The 27,127-nt window shown below is 37.1% G+C and overlaps 1 protein-coding gene across 6 annotated transcripts in view; it reads left to right on the plus strand.

The window, feature by feature from the left end:
* The window catches only part of HELQ (helicase, POLQ like), a 59,893-nt gene that overhangs the window by 5,774 nt on the left and 26,992 nt on the right, over window positions 1-27,127 (plus strand). For 3 of the 6 annotated variants that reach the window (XM_027773021.1, XM_006151394.3, XM_014588934.2), the window contains exons 3-15: window positions 222-400; window positions 1,336-1,536; window positions 2,288-2,360; window positions 2,694-2,791; window positions 4,706-4,804; window positions 7,783-7,928; window positions 8,011-8,250; window positions 11,454-11,595; window positions 12,267-12,371; window positions 16,065-16,287; window positions 17,990-18,147; window positions 19,512-19,610; window positions 24,356-24,529. In XM_027773021.1, coding sequence (XP_027628822.1) covers window positions 222-400; window positions 1,336-1,536; window positions 2,288-2,360; window positions 2,694-2,791; window positions 4,706-4,804; window positions 7,783-7,928; window positions 8,011-8,250; window positions 11,454-11,595; window positions 12,267-12,371; window positions 16,065-16,287; window positions 17,990-18,147; window positions 19,512-19,610; window positions 24,356-24,529 — 1,937 coding nt within the window. Of the gene's footprint in view, window positions 1-221; window positions 401-1,335; window positions 1,537-2,287; window positions 2,361-2,693; window positions 2,805-4,705; window positions 4,805-7,782; window positions 7,929-8,010; window positions 8,251-11,453; window positions 11,596-12,266; window positions 12,372-16,064; window positions 16,288-17,989; window positions 18,148-19,271; window positions 19,392-19,511; window positions 19,611-24,355; window positions 24,530-27,127 lie in introns of those variants that run through there. The other 3 variants (XR_003549864.1, XM_006151395.3, XM_027773022.1) reach the window with 3 other exon arrangements.

Here is a 27,127-nt window from a genome sequence, read left to right on the forward strand (position 1 = left end):
TGGTGCAACTAGTCCACCCTCCTCCCTAGGCCTGAGACTCAATGGCTAGTGTGTTGGACCTTGCATATTTGGGATTTTTGACATATGACATAGATTGTGATTGCATTTATCCATATGAGAAGACTGCCATATGGAAGGGAATTTGATTTTTCTGTAGAAGACTTTCTTGAGATTGAGAGAATGGGTGGGGGAATAATGATTTTTTTTTTTTAATTTGGCAGAATGGCAACATACTTGCTTAACATTGAATTCTGTGCAAGAAAGAAAAAATTTAATATATTCCTTGCCAACAAGTGGTGGAAAAACCCTCGTGGCTGAAATCTTAATGCTACAAGAGCTGCTTTGCCGACGGAAAGATGTTTTAATGATCCTTCCATATGTGGCAATTGTCCAAGAAAAGGTGTGTGTGTGTGTGTTTTAAGTTATTATTTGCTAACATTTTGACATCAATATCTCAAACTACCCTAAATGTAATGACTCTTAATCAATTGAGAAGAAATTCTGCTTGGTGACAGAGAATTAATATTTTAGGATATACAAAAGCGGTATAAAGTTCTTACCAAAAATCTCTTCATGTTTTAATGATCTCTTGTAGAAAGTTTTATTTTTTTCCTATGCTAGTAAACTCCATCTGAAATATTCTATTTAACCTACTTTTTTGGGGAGACAGATTTTTGCTATAGGATGTGTGTGCTCCCCAGAGAGAAAAAGAGAGAGAAATGGGAGAATGGCCACCCTTCTCCATTCTTCCCTTGGGATTTTGGGCACACGCACTAGGTGTGAGTTTTAAGCCACTGGGTCTGGGACTCAACCCATGTTCGACTATATGTGAGTCCAGCAATGTAACCGTTACTCCATCTGCTGACTGTATAACCTGTTTTTTCATGCAGAAACTAGTTATTTTGAGTTATTCTGGTACTTTTGGACATCAAAGGAGATAACTGAAATTTGTTTTCACATTTTTTATCTAGCTTATTTCTTTAATTATCTATTTAATTTTATTTTTAAAAATTTGCTAAAGGGCACATGCACTCAACAGAGAGAGAGAAGGAGAGAAAATGAGAAAGCAAGCCATCAGGTTCAGGACTTAAACCATTGACAACTGTATGGGAGTCCAGCACCTTAACCACCACACTATCTGCTGGCCCCACAATTAGATAGTTTAAAAGTTGCATTATTTCGCAAGAATCAACACTTTATATGCTATTGTTTAAATACGTATGCCTTAACTGCCTTATTCTCATTGATTGCTATTAAACATTATTTTAACTTTCTTAAAAATCCCTGAGAGCACTTAAAATTCTTATTTATTTATTATCTTTGTTTATATTCTAGATTTCAGGTTTGTCAAATTTTGGTATAGAACTTGGTTTCTTTGTTGAAGAATATGCTGGAAGCAAAGGAAGATTTCCTCCAATTAAAAGAAGGGAAAAGAAATCACTATATATCGCCACTATTGAAAAAGGACATAGCCTGGTGAACTCCTTGATTGAAAATGAAAGGATTAGCAGCCTGGGTCTGGTTGTAGTAGATGAGGTTAGTTATTGCCTTTGTAATCTATAAACATTTTTACTTTTTTTTTTTTTTAAAGAATTATTTATTTAATTTTATTTATCATGATTTTCAAAAATTTTCTATAGGCCATGCATGCTCACCAGGGGGAGGTGAGGGGAGTGAGAAAGCAAACCTCCAGGTCTGAATGTGAACTGCAGTTGGCCACTTGGGAGTACCACACCACCTGCTGGCCCCATCAACATTTTTATTATGCTAACATATTTATTATCCTGATTATTATTTAGATCTGCTTTGTACTTCCATAAAAATAAGTATTTTATAAAAAAGAGTCGGCAATCTATTTTTATATATAAACAAAATACAGGTGTTTATTTAATTTTTAAAAAATAATTATTCAACTTTTATTTGTTATTATTTTTTAATTTGATGAGAGAGGGCAGGGCGGGGAGTGAGAAAGCAAGCCACCAGGTTCAGGACTTGAATTGCAGTCAGGCATGTGGGAGTCCAGCTCCTAAACTACCTCACTGCCTGCTGGCCCCCTGTGTTTATTTTAATACATACAGCATTCCATTCTTGGTAATCCTAAATTTGGTTTGTCATGTGTTTCCTAATGTCTAAATATGTGTGCGTATACAGTTTTAAAATAGTGCTAGAAAGTGTCAGAGTTATAAAACATGGGTTATGTATTTATTCCATGCAAATGTATGTGTTTTATATGGGCATTATATGAAAATTGATTTCTCTGCCCTCTTTTTTTTTTTTAATCTCCAAGTTGCACATGATTGGTGAAGGAAGCCGCGGGGCTATACTGGAAATGACGCTAGCAAAGGTCCTCTACACTAGCAGTAAGTATTTTTTTTTAAATGGAGCTAGTCATTGATTTATAATCAGACCTATAAAAATACTTAATTCTGTTAATAAATATCCTACTTCTTGATAAGTTTGAATTTTCATAAAATTCTAAGTAGTAATTTTCAAGATACTTGAAGGCTTTCTTTCTTTGATTACCAGGTTAATACTCTAGTAATATGTTTGTGTTTTTCTCAATTACTTTCCCCTCTCTCCCTTTCCCCAAATTACTCAGGAAGAATTCTGAGAACAAAGAGCTGACTAAAATTACTTTATGATACATTAAATAATACATGTTTCTTAATACTTTGGGGTTTGTTTGTTTTTAGAGACAACTCAAATTATTGGGATGAGTGCAACATTAAACAATGTCGAAGACCTCCAAGAGTTCCTTCAAGCGGAGTATTACACCAGTCAGTTTAGACCAGTATGTACCTAAGGTTTGCAGTGTATTGATTTGTTGTGTATCTATCTCACTTAGAAACAAAAGTAGTAAATATAGTACAGTATATAAAAATGCCATGGAGTAGTAAAGGGTCTCAATTCCATTCATCATGGCTGGACGCTGATAAGAGTTTGTGTATAGAGACCATAAACTCTGGGGTGAGGGATTGTGGCTTGGGTCACTAGTGTTTCTGTTACACCTGGAACAGTGTCTAATCCATGACCCTCAACATTTATTGAATAAATTTTACCAGATCCATTCTATTTTTTCACTTCTTATTTTCTTTCTGTCTTTTGTTTTTTGTTTTTTGGGGTTTTTTTGTTTGTTTGTTTTGTTTTTTTGAGAGTTTTTTTACCATAGGGCACGTGCACTCACCAGAGACACAGAAAGTGAGAAATCACCCTTGAGGGGTGATGGCCATGCTGCAATCCCTTCTCCTCCCAGGATCCTGGGTATGCACGCATAGGCACCCAGCATGAGGTTTAAGCCACTGGGTCGTGGGAGTCCAGTGACATAACCATTACACCATCCACTGGTCCCCACTTTTTATTTTTTAAGATAAATATTTTTCATTTGGTCAAAATTTGGTGAAACATGTTTTAAGTTATCGACACTTAAAAATGTATCTTAAAATATTTTCAAATATTTACACTGGTAGTAAAAGAATTTTTAATAAGGTAAGACTTTGTATGGATTTAAATTTAGACTGCTCAGAAACACCATTCCCAAATGCTTAAAGAAGGCGAGCACATGTAATTTCTAGTTATTCAACAGTAGTTATTTCTTATGAGCAGTGCCAGTGTGCATGGTCTATGTCTAAATAGGCTTTCAGAATATAATGTTTGAGAACCATTAATTTTTTTAAGAATTATTTAACTTTATCCATTTATTTTATTGTCTCCCCAGAAAGAAAGAGAGAGAGAGAGCATGCGTGCAAGGCTGCCAGGTCCAGGATACGAACCATGCTTGGCCATATGGGAGTTCATCACCCTCAACCACCACACCTCTTGCCAGCCCCAGAATCATTAAATTTTAATTTCCGTATATTTACATTTGTCCCAAATACAAATATTTTCTGACCTTAATTGTCATTTTAGATGCTATTCTTTAAAAGTGCAGTGAGCTGTGTTTACAAGCTATTTTTGTCGGCAGATACTTAAATTTAACATATGGTAGTATTTGGAATTAAAGCTGATGACTAATTAGACAGAAAATTTTAGATCTAAATGAATAACACAAATATTTGGTCATTGGGAAAGTCATAAAGCATTTTTTTCTATGTAAAAGTGTGTCGTGACTTTTCCAATGACCCAATAACTCCTTAACAAAAGATGAAGAGAAGAACACCATGACTTACTCATACTTCTTATGACAAATACCTAAGTGGTGGTTTCCTTTGGATATGTGGCTACTCGAGACAAAATCATTTCTTCAAAGATATAGATTCCTGGGGACCAACAGGTGGCATGGTGACTGAGGTGCTGGACACTCCCACATGGCCGACCGCAGTTCGAGTCCCGAACCTGGTGGCTTGCTTTCTCACTTTCCCATTCTCTCTCTCTCTCTGTCTCTCTCTCTCTGTGTCTCTCTAGTCAAAATAAACGAACGAATAAATAAAATTAAATAAATAATTCCTAAGAAATGTTTATTTTTTTTTAAAAAAACAAAGATATAGATTCCTATTTTGGTTTAAAGGGGAAAGATTAAAAAAATAAAAAAAGAAATGGTAAAGCAAGGACTTTTAAAGTTTGAAGTATGATTTACATATTTTAGAAAAGCCAAAATCTTTGTATAACTGCTGTTATAGGGTTTTTTACACAACAAATTTGCAAAATTTAAAAGTCTAGAAAGAGAAATTTATATGTGGTATTAATTACAATGTCCTTCTAATTCAAGGTTGAATTAAAAGAATATCTGAAAATCAATGATACAATATATGAGGTTGACAGCAAAGCTGAGAATGGGATGACTTTTTCACGTCTCCTTGATTATAAGGTAACATAGCTAACCCTTCAATCCCAGATTCTCCGAATTTGTGCCCAGATGTCACATGGGTATCACGGGGTAGGTTAAACTTTTGAATGAATCAGGTGATGCTTGGTCTGTTGACACCATACAAACTACTGTTTCAAAATAGCTAGTTTGTAACATTAGACACACTGTATTCCTTTCTATGACATCAGAACTTTGTTATGTTGGGGTTTGGTCGGTTGTAAGCAAATACCATGTGAAAATCAGTCTGGAACAGACAGTTGGGGGCTATGTCTAGTCTCATTCCAAGGTTTAAAAGAAAGAATTATGGGGCCAGCAGGTGGCGTAGTGGTTAAGGCACTGGACTCCCACATGATCATCTGTGATTCGAATCCCAGACCCAGTGGCTTGAAACTTATACCCGGCATCATGTCCAAGATCCCAAGAGGAAAATGGAGGAGAAGGGATGGTGGTATTGCCATCCTTCCTGGATGGTGATTTCTTGCTTTCTGTTTCTCTGTCTCTCTGTCCCCGGTGCCCCCCGTTAAGAAAAAAACCCCTTTCCAAAAAAAAAAAAAAAAAAAAGAGTTGTGTGCATATCCTATTAATTAGTTGTTGTGGTTATTTAAGAATGAAAGAAGGTATTTTTTATTCAACTGATATGTTTTCTTTATTCAGACAATTACCAACTGTGAGAAAGTACATATTCATGAAATCACTTAGACCTAACTGGCTAATTAACAAAACCGTTAGATATTTCTTTTGGTCTTGTTAGATATTTCTTAGCTCTGTGAACCAAGATAATTGGAAACTTCTCCCTTAAACATTTAGTCATTCCACAACAATAAAATAATTCATGACCATGTAGCTCAGACATTGGTATAAAAAAGGTTACTATCTACTATGCTAATATTTATGACTTATATGAAAGATAATCTAAAAGGGAGAAAGGGATTTTAAGTAGTTTTAGAATTCTGTTATTCTAAATCTATATATTGGTTTTTTTGATACCGCTGAAGGAACTGAGGAGATTTTAAATAACTGCATTTTTCTTCATGTTTCGTTTTTTCAATGTGTGTGGTAGTCTTGCCAAAATTACATAATTCAGTGATACATATTATTTCTAAGAGTATGATGGGTCCTCAAAAAGTCTGTGGAGGGACCAGCAGGTGATGTAAATGGTTACCTTGCTGGACTCCCAAGTAGTCGACCACAGTTCAAGTCCCAGATCCAGCAGTTTAAAACACACCAGGCACATGCACACACGTGACCAAAATCCCAAGAGGAGGAGAGAGGAGAAGGGATTGTGGCATGGCCATCCCCCACCCCAGGGAGGTGATTTCTCACTTTCTGTCTCTCTGTCTCTCTGGCAAGTGCACATGCCCCATAGCAAAAAAAAATCTCTCTCTCTCTCAAAAAAAAAGTTTGTGAAAAATTTATAGCTATAAAGCTATACATTGATTTCAAAGCTTTTTTCCTACCAAAATAACCTTATACTTTAATTCTACTTTTCCAGAATTTCTGAAATCCCTTCATATATTCTTTAATATGATTGAATCTGTGTTTTTAAAAGTTACTTCTCGGGATCAGCAGTTGGCGTAATGGCTATGTCTCTGGACTCTCATGTAGTCGACCACTGTTCAAGTCCTGGACCCGGTGGCTTAAACTCACGCCGGGTGCATGTGCGTGTGTGCCCAAGATCCCGAGAGGAGAAGGGAGGAGAAGGAATTGCAGCATGGCCATCCCTCCTGGGGGGTGATTTCTCACTTTTTGTCTCTCTGTGTCTCTCTGTCTTTCTGGTGAGCACACGTGCCCTATAGCAAAAAACTCTAAAAAAAAAAAAAAAAAAGTTATTTGTCATAAAATGGGTTTATTTTATTTCTACAGTCTTTTCACATTATTAAGAACAATCCCTATTTGTCTCTGTGACCTTTTTGTTCTGCTTTAGTGAGGATAGACACGTAGTGGGATTATTAACAGCATTAACTTTTCACTTTTAATTTTCTCTAATTTACTTCCTCAATTATAGTTGGTTTTTGTTTTTTAGTCAAGTATACCTAATAAAATGCTAATAAGCTAAAAGAAAAGTGGGATTTAACATTATGGTGTTTAATAAAGGTTTCATCTTTTAAATGAATAGATTTTTTTTTGAGAGGCTTTTTTTCACTATAGGGTGCGTGCGCTCGCCAGACAGAGGGAGAGACAGAGAGATAGAAAGCGAGAAATCACCCCCCAGGGGGGATGGCCACGCCGCAATCCCTTCTCCTCCATTCTCCTCTCGGGATCTTGAGCACGCACGCACACGCTCCCGGCGTGAGTTTAAGCCACCAGGTCCGGGACTCGAACCACGGTCGAGTACGTGGGAGTACAACAACATAGCCATTACGCTAACTGCTGGTCCCAAATGAATAGATTTATTACCATGGCATCCTTTTCCCCCCTTTCTGTTTTCGCCAGAGGGCATGTGGGCATGTGTGTTCACCAGAGAGGGAAAGAAAGAGGTAAGGTGAGAAATTGCCCTCTTGAGATTTTGAACATGGACACATAGCCTACACCGCAGAGAGAAAGAGACAGAGTCAGTGAGAAGGAAAATGAGAAATCCCCCCCTGGGGGGATGGCCACACCACAATCCCTTCTCCTCCATTCTCCTTCCAGGATTGTGGGCACACATGCTCACGTGCCCAGTGTGATTTTCAAGCTACCACATCCAGGACTTGAACTCTAGTCGGCCATGTGAGAGTCCAGCAATGTAACCACTATTCTATCTGCTGGTCCCCCCAGTGTATTTCTAAAGCTATCGGGTCTGGGACTCAAACTTAGCAGTTGGCCATGTGGATCCAGCCACTTACCCACCATGCCACCAGCTGACCCTATTCATATGTATTAAATGATAAATTCAGAATGTTGGAAAGTTTAGTTACTTTTCAAATCATACTTGTAAAAAATTATCAGGTGTTTATTATTACTGACTACCGTTGTTCCTTTGTCTTCTTGTTTTGCAGTATTCTGACGCCCTGAAAAAGATGGATCCCGATCACTTGGTAGCATTGGTGACAGAAGTTATTCCCAATTATTCCTGCTTAGTTTTCTGTCCCAGTAAAAAGAACTGTGAAAACGTAGCAGAAATGATATGCAAATTTTTAAGCAAGTATGTTACTATTTTTAAAATATTCTGTTTTATTTTTATCGTGAATTACAGGCTGTTATCTCTAACAGATCTTTTCCCTTAGGGAATACCTAAAACAGAGAGAGAAAGAAAAACAGGAGCTGATTAAGAACCTGAAGCACATTGGCAATGGCCACCTCTGCCCTGTTTTAAAGCGCACTGTCCCGTTTGGAGTTGCCTATCACCACAGTGGCTTGACGAGTGATGAAAGGAAGCTCTTAGAGGAGGCTTACTCCACTGGAGTTCTCTGTCTTTTTACCTGCACGTCTACCCTAGCCGCAGGTGTCAACCTCCCTGCTCGAAGGTAAGAGTTAAGTCACTGCTGACTAGGCTGGAAATGTGAATTCCTAATTTGCAAAGAGGTTTTTGTACCGTTCTATTTTTTTCTCAGTAATGGGTGAGACTTTATCAAACGTTCAGCTTTTGCTGAGCTCATTTTTTTTTTAAATAATTATTCAAAAATAACATTAGTAGGTTTCCTGGTATTAGAATTCTTTCCTCTTTTTTTTTTTTTTTTAAATGTTCTCCCCAACTGTTTTTGATGTTAGGTTTTATTATCCTAAAAATAGTTGTATAGAATAGTGACTTTTTCATGATCTGAAATAATTTATTTAATATAGGCATGTCCCTGAAACTCTGGCTTACTAATTCATAAAGCCATTTGAATCTAATTTTTTTTTAAGAGCAATCACTGATTTTTTTTTTTTGCATAGAAAAATGTATTATGCTTTTTCTGTTGACCTAATAACTGTACATACAGGCTATGGACCTGTATAATCAATTTCTACTCTATTCTTTATCATTTGTGACAAGGTTTTTTTTTTTCCCTAATAAATGATCAATTTTTTATAAATGTTCTATGAATGTTAAAAGACATGTATTTTCTGTTGGGCATACAGTTTTCTATAGATCAATGAGATCACAGTTGTTAATTGTGTTATCAGCCTTCATATTTTCTTAGTATCTTTTATTCCTTTGTCAGTTTCCGAGAGACAAGTTACTTTCTCCGTTAATTATATTGTTGTCATAACTTTTATTAAATGACAGATCCTTGTTTTCCTCATTTCATGATTTTGCTTTAAATACTAGGAATTTTTTTTTTTTTTTGGCTAACTGTATTTTTTCATCCTTCAAATTCCACTCTGTCACTAATTAACTTTTCTAGATATTTTTCAGATAATTGAAGAAAAAATTTAAAGTTACATATACTACTTCTATTACTCCAGTGATTAGTCTTTAAAAATTTTTATTACCAGAGGGTGCATATATTTGCCAGAGAGAGACAAGAAACAGAAAGAGAGAGAGAGAGAGAACCCTGCAGTGGGGCACGATTATACTATTATCTCCTCTTCCGTCTATCTATCCTGGCATGAATTAGGGCATGCATGCACACATGCCCAGGGTGTTTTTCTTTTCTTTTTCTTTTTTAAATTTTTTTTTTCCAAAGATAGGTTTTTTTTTTTTTTTCTATAGGGCACATGCCCTTGCTAGAGAAACAGAGAGACAGCAAGAAATTACCTCCCCTCCCAAGGGGGGAAGGCCATGTAACAATTCCTTCTCCTCCGTTCTTCTCTAGGGATCTTATGTACACATACACACACAGCGTGAGTTTAAGCTGCTAGGTCCGGGACTGGAACCGTGGTCAACTACGTGAGAGTCCAGTGACGTAACCATTATGCCATCTGCTGGTCTCCCCAGTTGTGTTTTTCAAGGCACCCATGGGTTATGTAGGATCCTACTCCCTAACCCACTGTACTATAAGTTTTGCCCAACTCTTGAAATTTTAAGTTATAATTAAACTTTTTTTTTTTTTTAAGGTTTTTGCCATAGAGCATGTATGCTCACCAGAGAGAGACAGATAGAAGGAAAGTGAGAAATTGCCTCTCAGGGGATGGCCACACCACAATCCCTTCTCCAGTCTCCTCTCAAAATTTTGAGCACATACACACATGCACCTGGCGTGATTATTAAACTGCTGGACTGCAGCTCAAACTGTGGTTAGCCAGAAAGAATCCAGCACCTTAAGCAGCATGCCACCTGCTGGCCTTGTTTTTGTTTCTGTTTTTGTTTTCATTTTTATTTATCTCTACCATGAGCGAGAGAGAGACACAGCACCCTGAACAGGGTCCTGATGTCACAGTCCACCCACAGCCTTGAGTCCTTGATCATGGACAGCATGTGCCCGGCGTACTAAGGGAGGTCTCAGGGCCTGAACTGAGAACCTTACATGAGGGTCAACCTCACAGAACGTTTTACCACTGGGTGCCCCCTTTTTTTAAACTTTTGAGTAATTTCTTTTTGTCATTTCTATATTTCCTTCCCCCTTCTTTGTTCTCTGCTTTTGTAACTTCAGCTAGACAGGATTGGGGCCTCTTTAGTTGAGACTTCATACCTTTTTTCTTATATATTGTTCTATTTGTGTTATGTGATTTCTTCAACTCTGCCTTCTATGTAAAAAAAAAAATCGACTTTTAACTATCCATTAACTATTGTTATTCATTATTTGATTCTTTAGTTGAATTTTAAACTGAATTTTTTTTTTTATTTCCAAGATCTCTATTTTAGCTTTCATATTGTAAATGTAACACCCTCTGGAATTTTCTGTGGATACTAATAAGAATTTTTTAAAGTTCTCTTCTGGGGGCAGGCAGTAGTGTAACTATAAGCAACTAGACACACATGGGAGGGTCCTAGGGTCTCTGTGTGCACTGGGCATCTGTGACATGCACACACCCAACTATGGCCAAGGCTGGCTGAAGGTGGATCACAGGGTGAGGGCCCTGTTGAGGGTACCTGTCTCTATCTCTGTCTGTCTGTCTCTCTCTCTAAAGAAATGGGTAAATATGTTGATGGTGCATGGCCAGATTTTTCATTTATGGAATATAAAATAAAAAACTGAGACAGTACTGCCCCAGATTGAACACCTCGTAGCTAATCAGACTTCAGTTCAAATGATGGTTCTGGTAACTAACTTTTGGTGTAGGGGGAGGCACTTACTAAACAAAAATAAATAAATAAACAAAAAGAATGTTGTTGCTAGGCGGTTTGAAAAATCATAGCTAATATATATAAAGAACCTAAAATAGGGGGCAGAAAGTAGTGTAGTGGCTAGGCACTGGACTCCCACGTGGCCCACCTCAGTTCAAACCCTGGACCCGGAAACTTGGAAGTCAGGCCAGATGTGAATGTGTGTGTACCCAAAATCCTGAGAGGAAAATGGAGGAGATGGGATTGCAATATGGCCATTTCCCCTGGGGGAATGATTTCTCACTTTCTCTCTCTCTCTGGTGATCTCTCTCTGGTTATTCAAAAACCCTAAAAAAAAAAAAAAAAAAAAAAAAAAAGAACCTAAGCTATCATAGATTCTTGGTAAATAATAGTTACTTATTTTGAGTTACATGTCATTAAATTCAATATCACATAGCTGTAATGAAATGAAAGGTTTAACAAATAAGTGCTATTGCCATTAACTGAGTGGCATTTTAATTAATTTCATCAATTCTGTAGAGTTATTTTAAGGGCCCCCTATGTTGCCAAGGAATTTTTAAAGAGGAATCAATATAAACAGATGATCGGCAGAGCTGGCCGTGCTGGAATAGATACTGTCGGGGAGAGTATCCTTATATTACAAGAGAAGGACAGACAGCAGGTAATAACGCTTGGTCTGGTTGGTTGTTTTTGTCCTCTTTTGTCTTTGGTCTAGCCCTTTCATAAGATTATCTTTTAAAAATTAGTTATTAATATCCTTATAAATAGTGCTTCTTGGGACCAGCAGTTGACATAATGGCTATGTGGCTGGACTCCCATGTAGTCGACCACTGTTCAAATCCCAGACCCGGTGACTTAAACTCACACCGGGTGTGTGTGCATGCATGCCCAAGATCTCAAGAGGAGAATGGAAGAGAAGGGATTGTGGCATGGCCATCCCCCCCGGGGGGTGATTTCTGTCTCTCTATCTCTCTCTGTCTTTCTGGCAAGCGCATGTATCCTATAGCAAAAACCTCTCCCAAAAAAATATGAGTAAATAAATAAGTAAATAAATAAATAAATAGTGTTTCCTTCTCCTATGTGATTAAGAATTAGAATAGTCTAAATATTTTTATATTTCAGATGATAGAAGAATATTTTCTCTATCTTGCTTCCATTTCTATGAGGATACTATAAAATTTGTATTATATGTTGTCTTTGTTTTTTTTTGATGTTGTTTTATTTCCCCTGGCTCCACAAGATTTATATAGTGTCAAATCTTTATGTATTTATATGGAACATCATTTGTTTTTAATAATAACACAAAGTATAATATTGCTTTAACTTTGAAAGGTATCGGCATTAATAAGCAGACCATTGGAAAACTGTTACAGCCAACTTATTCAGGAATTCACCAAGGGAATCCACACTTTGTTTCTCTCTTTAATTGGCTTGAAGGTATTTTTAATTTTTTAAAATTTCATTATGTTACCTGAGACAATAGAGACTAAAATGTTATACAAATGTAAAGTATAAAAGAAATGTTCATTTCAAATCTAATGAAATGAAGTGGAAGTCTATGATATGATAAATCTGCTGGATTTATGTGTGCATTTTTAATCCTTTGAGTTATAAAAAACATACAAAAAATCAACGAATTTTAACCACTGTCTATCACAAGTAAGAGACGTTGGCAGACACTCTGGGAAATACAAGAAACTGCAAGCTACTGTCCTGATGTAGGATAATCTGGCACCTCTGCCCTTATTAGGGGACAGGTATCCTTTGGTCCCATGGCCTTTTAGGGTCATTTTAAACATATAGGAGATCAATATAGCCTCATCAGGTTAAGAGGAAAAGCACTACAGGAAAAGCCCTTTTTCCTAAGATTAGAAATGACCTGTTATCTTAGTGTTACTTTTTCATTAAATCTCTATTTTAGAGTTATTCTCTTTTTAAAAAAGAATTATTTATTTAATTTTATATATTCATTCACTTATTTTTTAATTTGACTAGAGAGAACAGAGAGAGAGAGAGATGGAAAGTGAGAAAGCAAGCCACCAGGTCTGGGACTCAAACTGTGGTCGGCCATGTGGGAGTGTCCAGCACCTTAACCACCCTGCCACCTGCTGGTTTCTAGAGGTATTCTTGAAAGAAATGTTCATTTCAAATCTAATGAAATGAAGTGGAAGTCTATGATATGATAAATCTGCTGGATTTATGTGTGCATTTTTAATCCTTTGAGTTATAAAAAACATACAAAAAATCAACGAATTTTAACCACTGTCTATCACAAGTAAGAGACGTTGGCAGACACTCTGGGAAATACAAGAAACTGCAAGCTACTGTCCTGATGTAGGATAATCTGGCACCTCTGCCCTTATTAGGGGACAGGTATCCTTTGGTCCCATGGCCTTTTAGGGTCATTTTAAACATATAGGAGATCAATATAGCCTCATCAGGTTAAGAGGAAAAGCACTACAGGAAAAGCCCTTTTTCCTAAGATTAGAAATGACCTGTTATCTTAGTGTTACTTTTTCATTAAATCTCTATTTTAGAGTTATTCTCTTTTTAAAAAAGAATTATTTATTTAATTTTATATATTCATTCACTTATTTTTTAATTTGACTAGAGAGAACAGAGAGAGAGAGAGATGAAAAGTGAGAAAGCAAGCCACCAGGTCTGGGACTCAAACTGTGGTCGGCCATGTGGGAGTGTCCAGCACCTTAACCACCCTGCCACCTGCTGGTTTCTAGAGTTATTCTTGAGCTGATTAAATTTTAGCCTTGTGTCAGGATCACGTGGCAAAGCCAGGGTTTGAATTCAGCTTAACATAACTACAAAACCCTTCTTACATCATGTAGTCTGTGTTCATTAACACGAGCAGTTTAAGTGACAGTACAAAAGAAAATCGAAAAGGGACAAGCAATTGGCGTGGTGGTTAAGGTGCTTAAAATAGAAAGAAAAATAACAAAGCTTAAGATTATGTGTGGTTATAGTCAGTGGACCTTAGCTCTTGAGGAAGGCTGAGGACCCTGAAGAATAGAAGGCTGAGTGGGAAATTTGGGGCAAGACCATGTGTGGTAGCATGGGGAAGATGGAAGTGCATGCTAAGAGTTGGGACATTGTCACTGTCACGCATCTCTGCCAGCCCCCAGGTCAGTTGATTTTTTACAACAGTGCCAAAATATCTCAATGCAGAAAGGACAGCCTTTGTGTGTGTCGGGGGTGGGGGGGTAGGGGGGGTGCTATAGGGCGCATGCACTCACCAGAAAGATAGAGACAGATAGAAAGTGAGAAATACCCCCCGGGGGGTTGGCCACATTGCAATCCCTTCTCCTCCATTCTCCTCTTGGGATCTTGGGCACACATGCACACGCACCCGGCATGAGTTTAAGTCACCAAGCCTGGGACTTGAACTGCGCTTGACTACATGGGAGTCCAGCGACATAGCCATCACACCAATTGCTGGTCCCAGAAAGGATAGTCTTTTCAACAAATGGTACTAGAAGATTTGAGTATCCACATGGAATAGAAAAAAAATTAACCTCTACCCATAACGTACAAAAAAATTAACTCAAAATGGATTCTAGACCTAAACTTAAAAGGTAAGATAAAAGTTTGAGTACAAAACATAGGAGAAAAATGTTATCTTTGACTAGACAGACAATTTTAGTTTAATTCAGTGCTATATTAAGAATGGTTTCAGGGGAGCTGGGAGGTGGTGTGGTAGTTAAGGCATTGAACTCCCACATGGCCAGCCACTGTTCAAGTCCTGGACCTGGTGGCTTGCTTTCTCACTTTCCCTTTCTCTCTCTGTTGCTCTCTGGTCAAAGTAAAAAATAATTAATAACAACAAATGCAAATAATTCTTTTAAAAACATGGTTTGGGGTCTGGTGGTTAAGGCAGTCAGATCCCACACTGCCAACCCCGTGGTTCAAGTCCCTGACCCAGAGGGTTAGGAAACATTCTGGGCATATGTGCAAGTGTGCCTAAAACTGAAAGAGGGAGATAAGTGGAGAAGGGACTGCATGGTGACCATGCCCCATGAAGGAGTGCTTTCTCCTCTCTCTCTGTGTCTATCTGGTGAGCATATGTGCCCTCTAGAAAAGAAAAATGTTTTTTATTTAAAGCATGGAAAAGCAATAAAAAATGTCTCCGTCTCATAATATTTTGTTGTTCTTTAAATTGGCTTAATATGAAATAACTGCTTAAATTTTCCAGTTGAAATATCATTAGAATTTCAAGCGAGAAATGTACTTATTGATTGACTATATTTTAGCCTAAAATGCTTGATTTCCTTGAAATTGGCTTAAAAAAGGTTATTTTAATTCAGTCAGCTCTGCATGAGAGTACCAAACGGAGGATTAAGTATTACTTATGATTGCATTGTAAGTTGTAAATAGTAAATAAGAGGAGGAGAGAAAAAGGTGATGAAAAAATAGGAAAAGAAGATATGAGTGAGAGACAAAAAGAGGTAGAAAGCAGGGCCAGCAGGTGGCATAGTGGTTAGGGTACTGGACTCCCACATTGCTGGCCACAGCTTGAGTCCCGTACCTGGTGGCTTGGTTTACTTTCTCTCTCTCTGGTAAACGCATGTGTCCTATAGCAAATTAAATAACAATAATATTAATAATAATAAAATTAAATAATTTTGTTGTTGTTGTTAGAAAAAGAGGTAGAAAGCTACTACAGTTGGCCTGTGAAAGGTCAATGGCCCTGTGCCATTTGTAAAAGAGACTTGAGCATCCTTGGATTTGGTATCTGTAGGAAAATACTAGAACTAATCTGCCAAGGATACCAAGTGACAACTATATTTATTTTTAAGTAACATTGTAGATAAAATAGTGCCTGATCCTAGAGATATATTATAGAAAGTTCTTCACAAACCTAAGGAGTGTTTGATTGAAAAATGTACACATTTTCCTAAAAAGGCTGAATATGGTAACTGTCCATAACTTCAACTTGTTTTTTCTTGTTACTTTTACATACCATTTTAAAATTACATATGCAACTGTGTAGATTTTATATTAAGTTTTTACTTAAATAGCTTTGAGGACTGGAAACGAGGCATTACCTTGATTAAGGTACATTCAGAGTGAGGCCATGAATTAAGGAAAACGCTCCAGTGATGTCCTGAATTGTTACAGATTGCAACAAATCTCGGTGACATATTTCACTTTATGAACGGCACATTTTTTGGTGTTCAGCAAAAGATTTTATTAAAAGAAAAAAGTCTCTGGGAAGTAACTGTTGAATCACTTAGATACCTGACAGAGAAAGGACTCCTTCAAAAAGACATCAATGACAAGTCCGAGGAAGAGTTTCAGTGTGCCTTTCGTATTACAAAGTTGGGACGAGCTTCTTTTAAGGGTAAGAGTTTCTGAATCTCATTTTTTTGTTTGTTTGTTTTCAAGGTTCTTGCCATAGGATGCATGTGCTTGCCACAGGGAGACAGAAGGAAACTGAGAAATCAACCCCTGGGGTACAGCCATGCACAATTCCTTTCTCCTTTATTCTCCTCGAAGGATTCTGGGCACAGGTGCCTGGTATGATTTTCAAGCCACTAGATCCAGGACTCGAAGCATGGTCAGTCATGTGGGAATCCAGCACCTTAACCACCACACCACCTGCTGGCCCCCCAAATCTAATTATTAATCTGAGGAAATGCATGGTAAAAAATAGAAATTAAATGATCCTTACTATAAATTGGACTTATAATTTCATATTAATAATCTTGTAAGCTGATAAACTGCTTCAATCTTTGAAAAGTTGAAAAATGTTTCAAATAATAAGTAAATAAAATACTGTGGAAATACATAGAGGAAAAAAATGGTCATCCCTCCCCCAGCAAGCACAGAAATCTTAACATCCTACCAAGAATAATAGTCTGGTATATATCTTTCCAGACTTGCGCTGTATAGTTCATTTCAATGCATAATACATACATTTTTTTCAAATATGTGCCTATTTACAAGTTTACCCTTTAAGTAAATAATCACATATTGTTCTGGAACTTGCATTTTTTGCTTAATATAATATCTTAGATGTAGTTCTATAACAATGAATGAAGAGTTTTTAAAAATAAATACATTCTAGGGATGGCAGGTGGCTTGGTGGTTAGGAGTGCTAGACTCCCACATGGCTGACTGCGGTTCAAGTCCTGGACCTGGCGACTTGCTTTATCTCTCTCTCTGTCTCTCTCTCTCGCTCGCTCTCTTGCTCTCTCGCTCTTGCTCTCACTCTCATTTTATCTCTCTCTGGTCAAATTGAAATAAGTGAATGAATAGATAAAGAAAATAATTTTAAAAATAAAATAAATGCATTCTAATTTACTTAATAAAAAATAATACATGTCTATTAAATCCTAAGAACTCAGGATTGTCTTAGGGGAATCCTCATACTCCTGTTCCATTTCTTTCAAGGGTTACCACTGTTATAGGTTTGGTATATTTTTCCAGATATTTTTATGTGTATGTATACATGTATGAGATGGTCTTCAGAAAGTTCCTAGGAAATTCATGGATTTCAAATTTTTTTATACCAAAATAAAGTCATACTTCAATCCCATTTTTCACAAACTTTTGAAGTCCCTTCATGGACATGTGTACATTCATGTATGCATGTATGTGTGCATATGCATATCGATATTTATTTGGTGGAATCATTATGTGAGTATTTTTTTCAACAACTTGCTTTTCTGACTTGTAAAATATTATGAACACTTTAACAGTCTCCTTCAGTCTAGCTTATTTTTCTTTTAACACTGGAGTCATCCCTGTTACGGATGTACCCCCCTTTCCCTGTTGATGAACATCTACATTGTTTCTGATTTTTGTTCGTTTCAACAAAGCTGCCTAGACATCCCCATTTACATATTTTGGGGTACATGTGGAACTATTTGTTTAGGTTAGATTCCCCCAAACAGAGTAGCATATCAGAAGATACCTACATATTAGATGTTGATGGTTACTAGCAAAATGACCTCCAAAATGGTACATGTAAAGGACTTTGAAGACTTTCTAATATACTTAGGTCACTTCTAAACAGTACTTTATATCATAATATCTTTTAGGAACTATAGACTTAGCTTATTGTGACACTCTCTACAAAGACTTGAAGAAAGGTCTCGAAGGACTTGTGCTGGAAAATCTTCTTCATCTGGTCTATCTAACAACGCCCTATGATCTGGTTTCTCAGTGTGTCCCTGACTGGATGATATACTTCAGGCAGGTGAGACTATGAGATTTTTCAATGTAGGCTGCTTTATGGATGATAATATAATTTTTGTCAAGTATTCACTTTTCTTCTCTGTTAATTATAATTGGGCCTTTTGTGTTTCCATTTTTTTAAAAAAGTAATAAGGTAGGAACATTTTTGTTTTGTTTAATTTAAATATTACTTTTCTGTTAAATGTGAACATTCTCATTATTGAAAGCACAAAGAAAAATACAAAAAAAAAAAATGGAAAGGATTATCCCTGGTCCCATTCCCTCTAAGGTTTGCAATTTATAATGCCTAGGATATAAGAAAACAGTAAAAGCCAGTTCTGATGACTGAAGGTTTGATAATACGAAAGCTCCATGATGATACACCAAACTCAAGGATGTTAATACCTAAGAAGGAATATTCATTTTGGAGCCAATAGCAAGGTGGCATTGGCCTAACTTGTTACAAAACCAGCTGATAGAGTATAGTTTAATATGATTTTACTGTGAACAGCCAGTTGAATGAATACATTTTAGGCAGAAACAGTGTACAGTTCTTAGTGACTTTCTTTTTAATATCATGTATTTTTTTTTTCCAATGAGGCATTTTATTTGTATGTGTGTGTTGTTACATCCCTAAAAAAAAGAATCCCAGGGTTCCCCACCTGTAGGTTTCTGTCTTGCCTCTTCGTGGTCCATGATGCCAGCTGAGGTGGTCAGTACAGTGAAACCAAACTGATGGATGGGAGCGGATTATTCTGCCATTTCTCCTGATCTTTGAGCTGCACATCAAATCTGAGGCTGGTCATCCCACACTGCTTAACCTGGCAGTAAGGTTCACAGCAATTTCTCCAGCTCTGTGGTCATCAATGATTTCAAATTTGCCAGTGTAACCATGCTTCATCATTACAGTTAGAAACCAGACAATGACACTGGAGCACGGCCCAATAAGAACCTGGCGTTTGCCTCTCTTCCCAGCATTGCTGATGCTCTTGAGGGCATCAGCCAGGACATTCATGTGCACCTTTATGGCGGCACAGAAAGATGGCGGAAAGAGCTTAGTATCTATTTTTAAATGATTTGTATAAGTTTGTTATACTATGTAATGCAGTTATTTTCCAAACATTTCCTTCCTCGTCCTCCTTCCAGTGCTCTCCAGTATTAAACATCATCTCATAGTCCTTGGAAACCAACCTTGCAGCCGTGTCTAAGTCATTCTAATAAAGTGTGCTATATTCTACTAATCTTATTTTCAAACTTGCAATACTTGTAAGTAAATCGATGCTGTTTATCATATCTTTAAAATCACAAAAGTGTGATATCAAAGAAAATGCTGTATTTGGTCAAATGCTAGATTTTAAAAAGTTCCAATTTGATTTTTCCATGTAGTTGAGCCAGCTCAGTCCAGCAGAACAGAACGTAGCTACTCTGCTCGGAGTCTCTGAAAGCTTTATTGGGAGGAAGGTATCAGGCCAAGCCATCAGGAAGGTACCATACTTTTCTTTTTCTTCCAAAATAATGCGTAAGTTTGTTCAATAAACTTAATACCATTATATCATCTTTACGGATTTGATCTTTTTATTTCACAATTTAAAAAATTAATATTCTCATTTTGCTACTTAAAATATGTTAGCATTTGCAGTGTGTGATTTTTTTATACAAAATTTATTTCCAGGTGTTGTCATGGACTTTGTTTGCATTTTGTTTTGTACCTTTGTGTCTCTGAAATGTTCCATCTTGCACATACAGGGCTTTTAGCATAAGAAAAGGTAAACCTTCTTTGTGTGTATGTGTGTGTGTGTGTGTGACCAGAGAGAGACAGAGAGAGAGGAAAATGGTAAATCACCCCCTGGGGGTTGGCCATGGCATAGTCCCTTCTCTTTCATTTTCCTCTTGGGATTTTGGGCACGCATGCACACGCACATACCCACCTGGCGTGTTTTTCAAGCCATCAGATGTGGGACTTGAACTGCTCAGTCAGCCATGTGAGATCTAGCACCTTAACTACCATGCCACCTGGTGACCCCAGTAAGCCTTCTTAATCTATTTTCCACAGGCTGCTTATATTATAAAAATTTAAAAATATTTATAAAATGTTTCCATGATAATAGGCAATCCTAAAGGAAGTACAATTCCAGAAAAATATTTTCCAGAAACCTTATATTCAACATTCTACTTGCTATCAAGAATCTGAGAAAGGATAGATAGATCTGGGTATTTTGTTGTTGATTTTTGTTGTTGTCCTTCTCAGAGAACTCTCAGTCTAGTGGTTGCAGTACATAAGCATTTCAGAAGGCAAAAATAGATAAACTAATATTCCTTTGTGTGACCTTATATTTTGGTGTTTTAAAATTTAGTCAGTGAGCATGAAACAAGTGTCTAGTGCACTAACTTTGAAAGAAATGAAAATAATCCTTTGGTAACCATACTTTCAAATTCCCTAAGTTAATATAATTTTTTCTTACATAATATACTTTTTTTTCCATTTTAAATTTAATCTGGTAATTCAGTTTTCATTGAAACTTAATTCTCTGCCATTTTCCTCCTATATCTTTTACATTTACAGAAGTAGTATTGATTTCATTTTCAAAAATGGAAGATGGTGCATTTACTTACATTTGAATTGAATGGTGCAGCTATCCCGTGCATTGCTGTGTTTTAAAATTAAAACAGTCTACATAGTACTTAAGCATTCATGCTATTGTAATTTTTAGACTGGATTTTGTACCTTAGAAATGTTATTTTGACCTTCAAAATGTTGAATAAAAATATCCTTTCAGTTCTCACGGTGGTGCATTGTTCAGGAGAAGCCAGATCCCACATGGCACTCACAGTTTGTGTCCTCGGCCCAGTCAGTCTGAAACACACCAGGCATGTGCATGAATGCCCAGCATCCAACAGGCTGGTGGGCTGGAGGGATATTGCAGCGTAACCAAACACTCTGGAGGGTGCATCTTCCTCTCTCAGATGCACATGCATATACCCTATTATGAGTAAAGAAACATTTTAAAATTTTTGAAACCTTTCATACAAACTCTAAAATGTAAAATGATAAAATCTTTTGAGCTCATTAACGAATAATAAACCTATGTAAAATCCTATTAGAATAATGTATTTTTAATAAAGATTTATTTAATTTGACTCATCATCATTATTATTTTTCCAATTTTACCACAGAGCGAGAGCGAGAGAAAGAGAGGTGGTGGGGGTGGGGGGGCGAGAAAGCAATGTGCCAAGTCCAGGACTCAAACTGTGGTTGGCCATGTGGGAGTCCGGCACCTTAACCACTATACCACCTGCCAGCCCCAGAATAATGCATTTTTAAGTTGTATTTAATTCTTCTATGAGAGAGAGAGAGAGATAGGTACTCCCAACAGGATCTTCACACCATAATACACCCCCCAGCCTCAGCCAGCCTGAATCACAGGCTTGCACGTGCACATCCAGTGTGTACAGTGAGGCCTCAGGATACAACCCCAGGACCTTCCCGTGGAGGTTCAGCACCACAGAGCATGGCATTACTACAGCCCCACTGGCCCCAGCATAATACTTATTTTTTAACTTGAATACAGAATTTTTTTTTTTTGAGAGGTTTTTCACTATAGGATGCGTGCGCTCGCCAGACAGACAGAGACATAGAGACAGAAAGCGAGAAATCACCTCCCAGGGGGGATGGTCACGCCGCAATCCCTTCTCCTCCATTCTCCTCTCGGGATCTTGGGCACACACGCACACGCGCCCTGCGTGAGTTTTAAGCCCCCGGGTCCGGGAAGCAAACCACGGTCGACTACGTGGGAGTCCAGTGACATAGCCATTATGCTAACTGCTGGTCCCTATTTTTGCTATATTATATATAATACAGTCAATAAATGTTTGTTAAATTGATAATTAAATATTTAAAATAGTATGCACATAAATTTATCTTAATTATGAATGGATTAGTTATTTAATGTTTTTGGACATATCGGTTTTTGGAACATTAGATAATATAATATTTACTTAAAATATGATTTCCCCACATTGATAAAGATCTTTCCTTTTCTTATATTTTTTTGCATAAGATTTTGAAATTAGCATAAAATATCTTACCATCTAATAATTATTATTATTATTATTTTTTGCTTAGGAAATACATTCTAAGCAAAACCTACATTAACTCAATTTATAGTTAATAATGAAGGTGAATTGAAATTGGGAAATTAAAAAAACATCTTTTCATCCATGCTATTTAACTATAATGCTTTCTCAGCTTAATGCTTTCATTAAGAGTGATATAGTACTGGGACCAGGAGGTGGTATGGTGGTTAAGGCACTGGATACTCCCACAGGGTCAACTGTGGTTCGAATCCCGGACCTGGTGGCTTGCTTTCTCACTTTCCTTCTCTCTCTTTGTGTCTCTCTCTGGTCAAATTAAAATAAATAAATTAATAAATAAAATTAAATAAATAATTCTTAAAAAATAAAAGAGTGGTCCAGTATTAACATGCAGAAACTGTAGCTCACACATTCTTTACCATGTCTTCCTACAGTCTCATCTCAAATAGTCTTTTACTATAGTAAAGGATATAATATTATATTGTATACCTACTTTTTTTCTTTTAAATTCATCCTTCATTTTCTTTGATTTTAAGCGTGAGTTGGTTTCTCAGCTTAGTATTCACTAAAAGATACTTTATGCAAAAATATAGTCCCAGGGAACCAGCAGTTAGCGTAATGGCTATGTCGCTGGACTCCCACGTAGTCGACTGCGGTTCATGTCCCGGACCCGGTGGCTTAAAACTCACGCCGGGCGCGTGTGCGTGCGTGCCCAAGATCCCGAGAGGAGAATGGAGGAGAAGGGATTGCGGCGTGACCATCCCCCCTGGGGGGTGATTTCTCGCTTTCTGTCTCTATGTCTCTCTCTGTCTGTCTGGTGAGCGCACGCGCCCTACAGTGAAAATCTCTCCAAAAAAAAAAAAAATATATATATATAGTCCCTAGGGCCAGCTAGTGGCATGGTGGTTAAGGTGACTGGATCCATGTGGCTGATTCTGTGGTACACATCCTGGACCTATCAGCTTGATAACATTCTGGGCACATGTGCATGTGTGCCCAAAATCCCGAGAAGAGAATGGAGAAGGGATTGCAGCATGACCATCACCCCGGGGTGCTTTCTCTCTTTCTCTCTCTCTGTCTCTTGAAAGTGTATGCACCCTATAGCAAAAAAATTTAAGTATATAGTCCCTAGTCACTGTAGGCAAAAGCAGTACACAAATGGAAATTATCAACTATAGGAAGCATATCTGTGTCTCTTCTAGTGTTTTAACTTGGAAGCACTGTCAACTACAGGAAGCATATTTGTGTCTCTTCTAGTGTTTTAACTTGGAAGCATTATTTATCATGACCATGTGGAAATCAGAATTGAACATTTACTTTAAGTTTAAAATATAGACATGTATATCAGCATATTTACATAAAGTACTCTGTCTACTTTGTAATCACAGTCATACGCACGTACCATTTGTAAATGCCGCAGTAGATGTGAAGATCTCTCCAGTCCCTCCCTCCCTGTATTTGTTTCCTAGGGCTGCTGTAACTCATTACCACTAACTGAGTGGCTTCAAAGAGTCAAGTCTGTCACAGATCAGGAGATCGGAAGTCTGACATGAAGGTGTTGGCAGTGTTGGTTCCTCCAGGAGCCACCTCATGCCACTCTCCCAGCTTCTGGTGGCTGCCAACTACCCTAGGCGTTCCTTGGCTTTTGGGTGCATTCCTCGAGTCTCAGGCTCTATTTCCACATGACCTTCTTCCCTGCATCCTTCCCTTTTCTTATGAGGACACCCATCATTGAACCTGGGGCTCACTGTAAATTCAGGATGATGTCACCTCAAGATCCTTAACTACTTACCAATGCAAAGATCACATTTCCAAGTACACATTCTTAAGTATGGCCGTTTAGAACTTAAACATTTCGTTTTTAGGAAAGACATAATTCAACATACTACACTCCCCAGAGAAGAAAGTGGAGCTTAAATTGGAAATGATTTGGCATATCTCAGGTTTCTACTTAAAAAATGATAATCAACATGAATGAATCTTAAGTACATATGCTAGGAATTTGTCTTGTTTGTATGGACTCATTCTATCTGTGATAGCCTGTTGTACAAATCTGATTCACTTTATCTTTTGTTCACTTTGTAACATTCATCTTTACCAGGTTAAGTACATGAATGTGTGTGCTTGTGTCTTTCCAGAAGGTGGATAAGGACATTGTCAACAGACTATACCTGTCATTTGTTCTTTATACCTTACTCAAAGAGACCAATGTTTGGAGTGTGTCTGAAAAATTTAATATGCCTCGAGGATATATACAGAACCTCCTCACTGGAGCAGCCTCATTCTCATCTTGTGTGCTGCATTTCTGTGAGGTAATTCTAGTTTAGAGATGTGCTTGATAAATCTCGTTTTAACTATTACTAAACTGACAAACAATTTAATTTTTTTGTCATCGTTAGCTTATTCTATTATTACAAAGATGTCACCATTTTAAATGTATATTTGTTTTTATCTGCTTACAAAAGTACTTTTCTCTCTCTCTCTCTTTCTCGGTAAAGATATAAAAATTACTGAGTCAGCCAAGATTAGCATGGCGAACAAGTGTAAAGCACCTAGTACCTAGTGAACCTATTTTTACTCTCTGTTCTGTTGCTAGTAACAGAAATATCTGAGTCAGAGTAATTGAAAAGAGCAGAGATTTATTTAGCTCACAGTTTTGGACGTCCAGGGTCAAGGGGCTGCATCTGGTGAGGGTCTTCTTGTTGATGGATAATACAGTGGGGAATGTCATAGTGAGAGAGCAGATTAGATGTTTGTGTCATGTCTCTGATCTCATTCCCTCCCTTTATAAGCCCACCAGTATTCAGGTCGAGGTAGGGGCCCACCCTGATAGCCTTATCCAATCCTAATCACCTCTCAAAGGCCTTACCTCTTAATCCTATAATCCGACTAAGTTTCCACCCTCTTAGTGCTTTCATAATGGCTCACCAAATTTTACACATGCATGAGGAGAGGGACATTCAAATCAGCACCTACTCTTTTTTTTATTATTAATTTATTTTATATTCATTTACTACATTCATTCCCTGCGCATCATCACAGCATACAAAATGTGATTTCCCATCCAGAATACACTGCGTAGTGGCTTAATCATACATGTTATGATCAACAAATAATTTTCCATTTCTTGTTTCATACATATATATTTCACATATATATATATGTGTGTGTGTGTGTATGTATATATATTTACCCCCCTCTCTGTCACCCTCTGCCACTTCCCACCATCCTCCCACACTGTCTCTGGTGTCAGCACCTACTCTTAAAACTCCATTAATAGTTTCAGGTATTTGGAATTAACCCTTGAAAACAACCTTTCTCCATTGATGTAGACTCTGTAAATGTCTATGAGTGGTAAATGTGTCAACTGTTTGGTTAGTAAGTTACCAGTATCCAACACCATAATTTACCAAAATCGCTTCTAAGGTCAGGCAGCTACTATAGGTTTTACATCAAATGTGTATTTAATAAAACAATTCAAGAAGAAAACTTTATTTTTGCCATGTACATATAGGATAGATTTGTTTTTCAACTTTGTTAAAATAAGCATTTGGAATTATTTTTCTTTCTTTCTTTCTCTCCTTTTTTTTTTTTTTTTTTTTTTTTTTTTTTTTTTTTTTTTTTTTTTTTTTTTAGGTTTTTGCCATATGGCACATGTGTCTGCTAGAAGCAGATAGGGAGAAATAAAGTAAGGGATTACCCTCCCAGAGGGGATGGCCATGCCACAATCCCTTCTCTTCCATTCCTCTCTTGGGATTTTTGGGAATGCACACAGACACACCTAGGGTGACTTTCAAGATGCAGGGTCCAAGACTTGAACCGTGGTCAACCATGTAAGAATCCAGCACCCTAACCACCATGCCACCTGCTGGCCCATGGAATTTCCTTAAATAACACAACAAAGTTTCCATACTTTTCTACCAAGATCATTTTTTATGCGTTTATAACATAAGCCATTTGTACTGCATTCAAATTACTTATTAGGTGACATAATCTTTCTTTCGATGTTTGTTTCCATACTTAATTTTTAAAAACTTTTTCTCATGAGTTCTGTTTCTAAACTTAAGATTGCTTCAATTTCCCTATCTTAAACTTTTATATTCTGTGTATATGGTTATTAATACCATCAATTATGCCAATAAAGGTAGTAAATAATCCAAAAATACATGACTTTGTATTGAGTGATAATTATTTTATCAGATTTGCCTTTCTGAATATCTTTTACTTATGCTGATTTTTTGAAAGATAGCTTATATTCCCTGAGAGCCTGCTAGTTAAACAGTAGATACAAATTATTGGCAATGAGAAGCTAGACTTTAAAGTGTGTTTTCTTAAGTTTTCTATGTTTCTGTTCTTCGTATATTTTTAAAATAATTATTTATTTAATTAATTTTATTTACTCATTTATTTTAACTTGACCAGAGAGAGAGTGGGAAAAGTGGGAAAGCACACCACCAGGTCCAGGACTCAAACCGTGATTAACCATGTGGGAGTGTCCAGCACCTTAATCACCACGCCACCTGCTGGTCCCCTGTTCTTCATATTTAATGGTACTCTCCCTGATATTCTTTCTTTCTGTTTTATTTAGAGTTGAGGACTTGACCTTTACAGAATTGTTCAAATAAAAAACAATCTATATGTAGAACTTCAAAACCACCATAACTTGACTGATCCTAGGAAAAACCTAGCTGACAACTTGCACACTCCTTAATGTATTTATTTATTTATTTTATTAATTTATTTATTTGCATTCATTCACTGTACATCATTACAGCATACAAAATGAGATTTTCCATCCAGAGTACACTGTATATTGTCTCAATCAAGCACATCAACAAACATGTTATTATTAGCAAATGATCTTCGATTTCTTGTTTTCTGTATGTTTTGCTTTTTCCCCCCCATCCTTG

The sequence above is a fragment of the Tupaia chinensis genome, unplaced genomic scaffold (genome assembly GCF_000334495.1).
Source record: "Tupaia chinensis unplaced genomic scaffold, TupChi_1.0 Scaffold000318_1, whole genome shotgun sequence".
NCBI lineage: Eukaryota > Metazoa > Chordata > Mammalia > Scandentia > Tupaiidae > Tupaia > Tupaia belangeri.